The following is a 10,880-nucleotide window of genomic DNA, read 5'->3' on the forward strand; positions in this document are numbered from 1 at the left end:
TGTCATCCCACTGCTCCTGACAACTGCATGGCAAAGTAAACAACATAGAGTAATTACCTGTATTTTAGTAACTTACATTTGACATACTTTAAGGCCTTTACCTGATGTGATTTTTAGAGGGACGCGCTATCAAGTGCAGATAATAATTAGATTAGACCTGTTGGAAGTGGGAAACCTGCAAATACAATATCACAACATAAACACAATAGAGCTGATTGTCAGTCATCTCACTAAAACTAGATTTTCACACAATGATAATCATAATCCCTGACCTGTTTTATTTAATGGCGTACTTCTCTGACATATCTGCGATCAACGAAACTACCCAAACAAATTGTTGTGGTTGTGGTCTTCTGGTGCCCAGTTTTGCCCACTTTGGAAAACCATACTTTAAAGGATCAGACCATCAATAAATATCACCAAATATTCATTTGATCTCAGATCGATGAGACTTGTGTAAAATAAGAAGAATAAGAAGAGGAAGAAGAAAAATAGGAAGTTAAGCAAGTAAAACGGGTAGGATCTTAAATTAGATCTCAACATGGTGTGACATCAAGTTTTACACGGAGACAGTCCTGTTACACTTCTGTGATGCGTTTAACAATTGTAGCCTCAAAATCTTGACTTTGAGTAAACAATTTAGTCCACCACTTTAGCCCTTTTTTGTGTTTCCTTTACACAAGTTGTTGGAAGAAGAGGAGGAGGTGGTGGACTCACACAGGTACCTTGGGGATCAAATCAATAAAAAACTGGACTGGTCACACAACACTGACGCCCTCTTCAGGAAGGGACAGAGCAGACTGTTCTTGCTGAGTAGACTTCAGTGTGTGCAAACAGGCTCCAAGACCTTTCATCAGTCGGTTGTATAGCCAGTGCACTGACAAATTAGACATTGAGATAGTTTTTTTCCTGTATGAACTATTAACAGAGAAATCCGGGAGACAGACGTGGCTAACAGTGATTAGCTCGGGGCAGTACGGTGAAGACTTTAAAACGTCTTTTTTAACCACCAATACTGCTGAAAATAACAGCAAACCTCTGCAGCAGCATGAGTCCCTACACAGAAAACAAAGCACCAATGGGCTCCTTCCTTTGGGATTGACTTTGGTAATCCACTTGAATGGACTTTACTATGAGAGGAGCTGGTACCTGGGCCAGTAGGTAAGTCTTTAAAACACTCTTTTAATAAACTCTGGGTTGAATAACTACATTGTTGGTGCTTTTGTTTTCTGTGTAGAGACTCTTCTCATGCTACTGCAGAGGTTTGCTGTTATTTTGAGCAGAATTAGTGGTTAAAAAAGACGTTTTAATGCCTTCAACATACTGCCCGGAGCTAATCAGTATTAGCCACGTCCGACTGTTAGTGACTCCGTTAATAGTTCATACACGTAAAAAAAAACTGTCTTGATGTCTTATTTGATTTATGTAAGTGCTGAAAAAGACCATGGGATGATTTTGCGCAGGAATTACACTTTAACAAGCTGTTAAGGATGAATGTCATCTCTGTGACTGCGGGCTGGAACTGGACAGTCTGGAGGCGGAGAGCAGGATAAAGAACGAAAAAACAAAGTCATCCTAATACAACCTCTCTAATCCTCTCCATGACAAGCGGTGGCAGATGGGGAGCTCATTAATAACTGCTCTGTACAACAACAGTGTGAACAACGACTCATAACACTCGCATCAACCTCTCTCTCATTGTCTCTGCGGCCATGCTATTGATATTTTCTTATATACTTTATTAATATTATGATATATTAAATTTATATTCTATTCTATGCCATAAGGGCTGTTTAACATGTGTAGTGTAACATATTACATCATATCTGACACTAAGTTATAGTATGTACTGTTATATTGCTGCACTATGCTTTTATTACATATCATATTATTCTATACTATATTACTCTGCGGCACATTACAAGTCCCATCCCTCTAACTATATTATACAATAATAGTATGTGTTGTTGTAATAGTATATGTTTCATTGACTCCTGCACTATATTCTATTATAATGATAAAGACACACATTGAGTACCATATCTTAAGCATATCATAATTCAGTCTGGTATACACTGTTGACATACACCTGTTGACTTTGCTGCTATAAATCATACGACAGTCACTTTATCAGCACCACACACTTTACCATGTCATTTGTCTCCCGATATTCTTGTACTTTTATTTGATTGTAATGTGGTTAATGTGCCTCCTATTGTTTATGTGTTAGTTTTCCTAGTCACCTGTATATATTTATGTTGTTCTTATCTTATCTGAGCTTTATTTGAGGAGTTATTGCACTGCAATTTTGTTACTTTTTATTACATTGTGTGATATATGCGCCACCATTTTGCATTTCAGGATAAGATAATGTACTTTTCACTCTTTTACTTACTTTAGATTTATGTTATGTTTGCAGGGTATTCATGCACACTTTCAATACAGAACATTATCTCGTCAAGAAATGAAGTCATCATTTAGTAATGATGTCTGTAAAGTGTCCTGAGATAACGTTTGTTATGAATTTGCACTATAAATAAAATTGAATTGAAATAATGTAATGGTGTTTTCCCAGTAAAACTACAGATAAGCAGTAATTAACAGTCACACTCTGAAAAAGGGATCTATTTATAAGTAATGATAGTACATTTTATTATATACTTCTAAACTTTTTAATGCACGTTGTTGTTTTTCCCAAATCATTATTTTAAATGTTTTTCCTTATAGGGATTGATTTTTTATTCTAATTTGCTTCTTCTGTGTGTGTGTGTGTGTGTGTGTGTGTGTGTGTGTGCGTGCGTGTGTGTGCGTGTGTGTGTGTGTGTGTGTGTGTGTGTGTGTGTGTGTGTGTGTGTGTGTGTGTGTGTGTGTGTGTGTGTGTGTGTGTGTGTGTGTGTGTGTGTGTGTGTGTGTGTGTGTGCACCTGTTCGGTTTCGCTCTTTGCAGCCACAAATGGAATGCTCCGCTCCCGCTCCTTATATGGTCAACTGAGCCTCAGGAGGAAGTTGGTGTCGCTTTTATTATTGTCCTACTCACAGCGCATGTGTTCCTCATATTTTAAACAGGCGTTACCCAGCTTTGGCACCATATGGAAAAAAATAGAAACATACCTTTCTGGCTCGACTAAAGATATACTTAGTTACAGTGGTTTTATTGTAATCCTACATGTATTCTGTGTTTATTTGAGACAGTCACAGCTCTTTGTTTTCCGCCGGACTCGCTCCGTGTGCGGTCCTTCTGTTTCCGCGTCTGAGAGAAGAGAGCAGTGGTGTGATTTCAGAGGAAGCTTATATCCGTCAAAATGCAGGTTGGTAAAGCTTTATTAGACTTTTAAACGCTGTGGTTTGATGTCGGCGAATGAGACGATTTTGAATTGTAAAATGTCGTCTTTGTGTGTTGAGGTAATTTCAGAGTAGAGCTTTGAAACTTCGAGAGAAGTGAAGCTGGGCGTAGCAGCCGTTTACATGTTAGCCTAAAGCTAGCTAAGAGCTAAATCCCCCCAAACCTTTCAAACAGACAGGGAAACACTTGTGGACATGAAATCAGCTGGTGCTGAAGCTCAAACAGGTTGTAATGAACCGGTCGATCATGTCACACATTTTTCTAATGCACGTCTTGGATTATACATTTAAAATGTGTCTGTTTTCGCCCTATATTGATATTTTATTATTTTCTTTCATTTATATTTATGAATGTGTTTATGGGTGTGTGTTTGTACAAAAGGAGGTGTGTGTGTGTGTGTAGTGCTGGAAAAAATGTAATTAAAATGTGTATTTATAAATTATTTACACACAATTATACAGTTTAACCTAGCGTTAATGTAAGTGTTCTTTCTCTTGTTGAATCTAAGTTTGTTTTACAGTCTGCAAAATGTGAAAAAAAATTGCTGATTGCTTATTTGTCTAGGATAAATCCAATTACCCAAAATATTTCAATCTGCGGGATTACGATGGACAGAAAAACAGCAAATCCTCACATTAAAGTAACAGGTTTTTACTTATTAGCTAAGTGTTTTTTCATCAGCAGCACAATAATTGGTCACAACAAAAGGTTGTTCAGCAATAATTGCATGTACAGAGTGTGTAGTTAAATATAGATGGGAAAATGTAGTTTGTGTATGTTTATATTGCTAGCTTAGTTTTGGTTCTATCGCTTTAAACTGCAGCTTACTTAGCCTGAGTCATACAGTACAACACCCACTTTGCAGGCACAGATGCCCTGAGGCTGTCCACAGTGAATTAGGTGTATTTGGGGGATTTATACAATAAATATTACTGCTCAGTTTTCTCATCCATCCACTCAGTTTTGAGCTAGGAATCTCAGTGAGCAGAGCACCCAAAACATTTTATTTCAGAGGTTTTCAAACAGGGTTAGACAGGCTTGTGTTTAACTTGCCTTGGACCAAGGCTCATTCACAGTTTTGTGAAACAAACTTTGTGTTAGATTTGCTTAACCCGGGAGGGAATTTGTTAGCACAAGGATTGACAAATTAAACGCTGACCACCTTGGTAATTTGTTGCCAAGCTTCAAAAAACTAGCAGATTTTAGTTTCAGTCTTATACTTATAAAACCAGAAGTACATCCACCATAAATCAGCTAAAAAAAAACACAGTAATAATAACTGTAACTTTGTTTTGTTTTCTCCCCAGAACCCAAATGAAGACACAGAGTGGAATGATATCCTGAGAAAGAAAGGAATTCTTCCTCCCAAAGAGGAACCCAAAGATGATGAAGAGGAGGAGCTGGCCCTGCAACAGCAGTCTATTGGTAAGAGAAATATACATCAGTATTTAATTAGGAGATTTGTGTTTCCACTTCACAAAACATGGTTTTAAAGTGAGATCCAAATCAGTTTTGAGCTGCAAATGTACCAATGACAAGCTTGTAAATGATATGTGATATTTCTGAAAGAATCCAGTGTAGTGTTGAGTACATTCAGCAGACCACTCAGGCTAAGTTAGTTGCAGAACAATTTAACCAGCTGCTGTGACTGTTGTTGTTTCTCTGAACAGTTAAAACATATGAGGACATGACACTGGACGAACTGGATGAGAATGAAGATGAGTTTGGTGAAGAGGATGAGGCTGCCATTGAAATGTACAGGTGAGTTGAGATTACACAGACAGGGGTCTGGTCTTCTGAACAACTCCAAACCATGTGAGAAAAAAATGACCTTTTAGTCTCGACTAGTACATGTCAGAATCCACTACAACCAAAAAAGAGGCAGCATTTGGTTGGTGGCTAATGAGACTTCTGTAATATGAGTGTAACTGAAACCCATGCCCCTTGACTGCCCACTGATTTGAGATGCGTCTCCTCACAGACAGAAGCGTCTTGCAGAGTGGAAGGCCACTCAGATGAAGAACGTGTTCGGGGAGATGGTGGAAATCTCAGGGCAGGACTATGTCAAGGAGGTCAACAAGGCCGGAGAGGGTATCTGGGTGGTGCTGCACCTCTACAAAGGGGGGTAGGTCATCCAGCAAAGTATTGAAATATATATGAGTTGAGTTTATTAAATGTTATATTGTGGTGGTTATGTCTGGTTTGGCTGAATCGATCCTTTATCTGTTATCTGTTAAGAATACATGCAAATATTTTTTGTCCTGTGGTCGACAGTTTTATCTACTGTTTCTTGTAGCACTTATAAGTCAATCAGTGGATTAGTTATATGACAAAAAAACTAATTTTTTTTATCAGTTCATAAAGTAATTTATCAAATAAAAATATCAAACGTTCTCTGGTTCCACTTTCTTAAATCTAAGTTTTTAATATCTTGATTTAGACTGTTGGTCGGACAAAATAAGCAATTTGAAGACATCACCTTGGGACAATTATAAGTCCAACTTTGGTTCTGACCCTTTCCCAGCATCCCTCTGTGTACCCTCATCAACCAACACTTGAGTATGTTGGCCAGGAAGTTCCCTCAGACCAAGTTCCTCAAGTCCATCTCCACCACTTGCATCCCCAACTACCCGGACCGCAACCTGCCCACCATCTTCGTGTATTATGAGGGAGAGATGAAGGCCCAGTTCATCGGGCCACTGGTGTTTGGAGGCATGAACCTCAAAGTCGAAGGTAGGAGGCGACAGAGTGTCTCAAGTAATGCCGGTTTAACCGTAACATCATCGAAACCCAGTGCAACTGAAATTGATATAAATGGACCTTTAATATCTTGTCTCAGCAGATTACCATGTTTATTATAGTGTTATATAAAAATACATAGAGCTGCAGTGTTATTTTTGGCATTTGATCTCATTTTATCTCGAATCTTAGTCTTTCAAAAATGCATTTTGTGTAGTCACATTTTAATCTTTTATTTGTTGCAGTTTAAGTCTGAAAATTTGGTCAAACAAACAAAATAAATAAATGTATTAATCAAGTGTTTATCTGTCGTGTCTGTCCCACCCAGAGCTGGAGTGGAGGTTATCAGAGTCTGGGGCGGTGAAGACAGAACTGGAGGAAAACCCCAAGAGGCAAATAGAAGACAAGCTAATGTCATCGATCAGATCTACGCTTCCTACACGAAAGGACAGTGACTCTGAAGACGAGGACTATTAGACACAAACACCCTGTCACTCCAAACCAGAAACGCTGTGTGGCCGCTATGTGGGGAGCACTCAGAAGAACCTTGAGAAGGGAAAGAGAGGGGGGGGGGATGGCATTTCATATTTTAACCATGTGGGTGGCTCTTTATGCAGAGCTCAATCCTGCTCGAGGGTGCGTGGACAGGACACTTGGCTGGACCTGTGACCTTGCTGTTGAACCACCCCCCCCCCCCCCCCCCCCCCCCCAGCGTCCTGTACATTTCTGTGGGAAAACAGCGCAACAATCCCCCCTTTTTGTAATTTAAATAAACATCCAAACTCATCAGCTGAATATTTACAGAAGCATCAAAGACAAATCAACCTTTTTTTATTATGTTTCATGATAATTGGCACAACATGTACATGTACATTGAAATCTGTTGAATTAAATGTGAGTTCACCTCATTGCCACGTTATTCTGTGCCAGGTTTTTTCCCTTCATTCTCATTTGTTTTGGGAATCTGTGTCACTGTTGATCATAAAGGACTTCTTTAAGAGATGCGGAGTGTTTGTATTTTTTGATACCTATGTCTTGTGCAACATGCCAAACTTGTGAACAGTTCACGTCGACTCACACTGATTGGAATCAGGAAGACACATGGCAGCCATGGTAGTGCAGTTCTATGTTTTCCATCTGTACAATAATTTATTTTCTTTTAACAAAGAGTCATGTTTCTGTTAGAGATGCTGCGTTGTGCTCCACCGGTCGATTTGGGGGCGATGTTCAGACCCTGCCTGCTGCTCTTCTTCTGTAAAGCCTCATTTCCTTTTTTTGTTTTCGTAGATTTTTCTTCTACAACATCCCCTCCGGCAGACCTCGAATCTTCTGTTTCATTAGAAAGAGGGGAGAAAAAAAGAGTGTGAGTAAATCGAACCTGAACAGTGATGTAATTAAAGGTGATTTACGCTGGCTCTCTTAATCGCTGCTTCATTACTCCTCTGTTTCCAGGAAAGGTTGACTTCTAGACAGAAGAGAAATGGTTTGTTGTCTGTTCCTTACTGATGTCGACATGTTGATGAATGTCCTGCACTGAGCTTTGCTGTCTTATTTTTCACTGACGTCCAATGTTGGCATCTTTTAAGGAGAACCTCAATTAAATCATAGATGCTTATAGAAGAATGTGAATGTTTTACAGCTCTCAGTGTCTGTGGGTCTGGGTTTCAGGTTGTATACTGCACCAACAAGCTTTTACATCATTCAATCAGGTAGAGCAAACTGTGTGTATCCTTGGAGGCAAAACACAGGGCATCAAAAGCTTAAGGCAGCTCAGATTAAGAATGCTGCGTTCTTTGGTCTGAGGTGGAGCTGCATCTTTTTCAGTGTTTCTGTTATGGAACACCTGTCATTACATTATTTCTCTTTCCCTGGCTGTTTATCCCCGTTTCATCCTCCGTCAGGAGATGCGCAAACTATTTTGGTCTTCTAAAAACCGGTTTAAGAACAGTATATCATATATTTTCTTACCAAAAGTAACACCTTTTTCTTTCTCCTCTGGGAAAGCTTGGGGGAAAGTCGCATCAAAGGATGAACCGAGTGAGACTGGAGGAGCAAAGAGGAGAGAGTGAACTTTAGAAAGGAAAGAAAGCAAAGACATAATAGTTGAGATAGGAGGAACCGCGAGTGGCTCCGCTCACCTCCTGCTGTACAGCTCCAACAGAGTTGAGAGCTTTAGAGTAATGAAACAGGAACTGGGGAGAAAAGGAGAAATTCAGAAGCTCAGTAAGCTGCTGCTGAAAGATATCACACGTGAAAAAATAAGCAGAACTGAAGTAGAGAACTTACTCTTTTGAAAACATTCTTGTCTTGCTCCTGTAGGGAAACAATTCCAGATGAATAACATGTTTTATTTATATTTTGGATATTCCTAATGGTTGGATTTACATTCACTGCATGGCTGTTTTCATTAACATGCATTCTTGGTGCATAAAGTACAGTTAAGGGACTTTAATTTCAATTTTTCTGGAAAAACAGATAAGAAGTCAGTTAAGAATTACTTTATTTATCCCGCAATGGGGAATTTTCACTCTTATTATTAATCATGTTACACACACACAGGCCCAAAATACACACATGCACAGACAGGACCTATATACATGCAATTAAGGAGAGATGTTAGAGCGAGGGGGCTGCCAGTGACCGACGCCCCGAGCAGTTGGGGGTTCGGTGCCTTGCTCAACAGCACCTCGGCAGTGCCCAGGAGATGAACTAGCACTTCTCCTGGCCACCAGTCCATGCTCCATACATGGTCCACACAGGGACTCGAACCAGTTCCCAGCCAAGTCACCTATGGACTGAGCTACCGCCGCCCCAATTATGACACTTTGTCATAGATAAGAGGATTCCACTGTCATTTCTATGTATTATTGGGTTCCTGTTTGGTCCATCACTGAGGTGTTTTTTCCAAACTGGACAAAACACCACACTCATGTTTATCACACTGAAATTTTATGTTGTTTAGATTATTTCCCCTTTTTTCATTTTGTACAGTTTGAGAAACAACTTTATTCTTTTTATTCTTTTTGTCAGAATCAGAATCAGGTTTATTGCCAGGCAATTTTCATTGCAAGGAATTTGACTTGATTTGACGGCACCTACATAAATATAACCATGAACACAAGCAAACTAAACATATGGCATTGCATTATAAACATGAAATATAAGTGAGTGTGTTTGTATGACCAGTGCAGGTGGTAGTGTGCAAGTTAAAGTGTCCAGTGAAAAAAAAAAAAGGGGGGGGGGGGGTGTTAATATAACAATCGCTTTTGCTTCTAACACCAAAACCTCTTTCATTTTTCGATATCTAAGATATTTTTTAAGATAACCGACTGTTGGAAGATGGAGCAGAGTGTGCGTTTAGACGTCTGATGGTTTCACTGGTGAACTGAAGCTTTACGGAGCTGTTAAATTGTGATGATGTTCCCAGTATCAGTAGATTATTGCAGTAGATTATTGCATTTATTGCACTACTTTTTAAGTAGCCCAGCACGTATCTCTGAACCACGCTGCTGTGAAACATCTGTCAGCTGTGTTTGTCACTGGCTTGCTGCGTCCCGCTATGAATCTCAAGCTAATTCATTTACAAAAGGCTGCAGCGTAATGTTTTCATGATCATTTGGGGAAAACTTTGTCCGCTCCCAGCTCCCTGGCCTCCTAGTGCCATCTGCTCTCACGTTTTAATTAGCAGAATTAAAAAACACTTGTTTATTGCCATAAACAAATCACACAATCACTGAGCAAACTGTTAGCAACGGGGCTGATGGGAAATGTGGTCCTACAGTGTTCAGAACTTGAATTTTGGACAGAGGTGAGGACAAAGCATCGCAGTCTCATGTTTACAGTATTCGTCAAGGTAACAGTTCATTTAAAGAGTGATATCGCACATCTGAGAAGTGTTGAAAGTACTTTATAATATACCTCATTCTGGTCTCTCCATAAAACATCCCTCAAATCCTCAGTTTGGATGCCTCGCACCTGCAGACAAACACGCTTCATTATGAATTTATAATGAACAATGAATGCACCACACACAATATGTCAGTGTAAACACTCACTGCAGCTCCAAGGGAAAACCAAAAACACTCTGAGTACTTGGACTGAATTTATATGCACTTCAGTGATCTATGACTCAATCATTGATACATACTGTGCTATATGTATATGATCACTTGAGACTGCATGACCTGAAGACCGTACAAATATCTGACAGAGACACACAGAAGCTGTGGTGGAACTGGTGACGAATCATTAAAGTGAGTAAGGGAGGACTCTTTGACGGCCCTTCTGTTCATTTTACAACATTCATATTAACATTCCTTTCTTTACTGACAACCCTGAAAAATGTATCATTAATTGGCTCAAATGTCACATGTGGAAATGGGGGGGAAAAAAAGAAGACTTAGGGGAAAAAACACGTACATAGGGATGATTTGAGTGTGGATAAATGCAAAATGAAAAGGTCATTTCCTACCTTTCGTAACTCTACGCCGTCTTCACACCGATTGAAAGGACTGGCATCTGAGTGAAGAGGACGTGATGACATACTTTTTATAGCAGGGCAGCATCTCTCTTTGATACGAACATGATATCTGTCGTGATAACGCATGCAAGTTGAAAAATCACCACTAATCTAATACTATGAGAATTGTGTGTGACAACAGTGCCTTTGCGGTCGTCAGTAGTCACTTTAAAGTGCTTATATTGGATCCTTTATGTGCTTTAATCACAAAAATAATCCCATAATGCTTTCTGCAAACGATGTGGTAACGCTGCACTAAATAATAGTTTTAATTGAAATC

At 39.4% G+C, this 10,880-nt stretch overlaps 2 protein-coding genes across 2 annotated transcripts; one reads left to right on the forward strand and one right to left on the reverse strand.

Annotated features, from left to right (window-relative positions):
* Positions 1-3,241: 3,241 nt before the first annotated feature.
* Positions 3,242-7,000, forward strand: pdcl3 (phosducin-like 3). Its single transcript, XM_083921754.1, has 6 exons — positions 3,242-3,307; positions 4,650-4,767; positions 5,013-5,103; positions 5,324-5,467; positions 5,867-6,075; positions 6,410-7,000. Exons 1-6 carry the CDS (start codon positions 3,302-3,304, stop codon positions 6,556-6,558), a joined length of 717 nt encoding a protein of 238 aa, XP_083777880.1. The 5' UTR covers positions 3,242-3,301; the 3' UTR covers positions 6,559-7,000.
* Positions 7,001-7,377: 377 nt separating this feature from the next.
* nms (neuromedin S) lies at positions 7,378-10,624 on the reverse strand (the record flags this gene model as incomplete). Its single annotated transcript, XM_083921078.1, has 6 exons — positions 7,378-7,410; positions 8,050-8,124; positions 8,220-8,273; positions 8,368-8,394; positions 10,000-10,056; positions 10,553-10,624. 6 exons carry the CDS (start codon positions 10,622-10,624, stop codon positions 7,378-7,380), a joined length of 318 nt encoding a protein of 105 aa, XP_083777204.1.
* Between the last annotated feature and the right edge of the window lie 256 nt (positions 10,625-10,880).

This window comes from Echiichthys vipera (genome assembly GCF_963691815.1).
Source record: "Echiichthys vipera genome assembly, chromosome: 10".
Lineage (NCBI taxonomy): Eukaryota > Metazoa > Chordata > Actinopteri > Perciformes > Trachinidae > Echiichthys > Echiichthys vipera.

Bases quoted from the DNA above. Each gene is read 5' to 3' on its own strand.
- pdcl3 (XM_083921754.1), top strand. The intron at 4,768-5,012 runs GTAAGAGAAATA...TTCTCTGAACAG, and splicing joins CCTGCAACAGCAGTCTATTG to TTAAAACATATGAGGACATG. The intron at 6,076-6,409 runs GTAGGAGGCGAC...TGTCCCACCCAG, and splicing joins CATGAACCTCAAAGTCGAAG to AGCTGGAGTGGAGGTTATCA.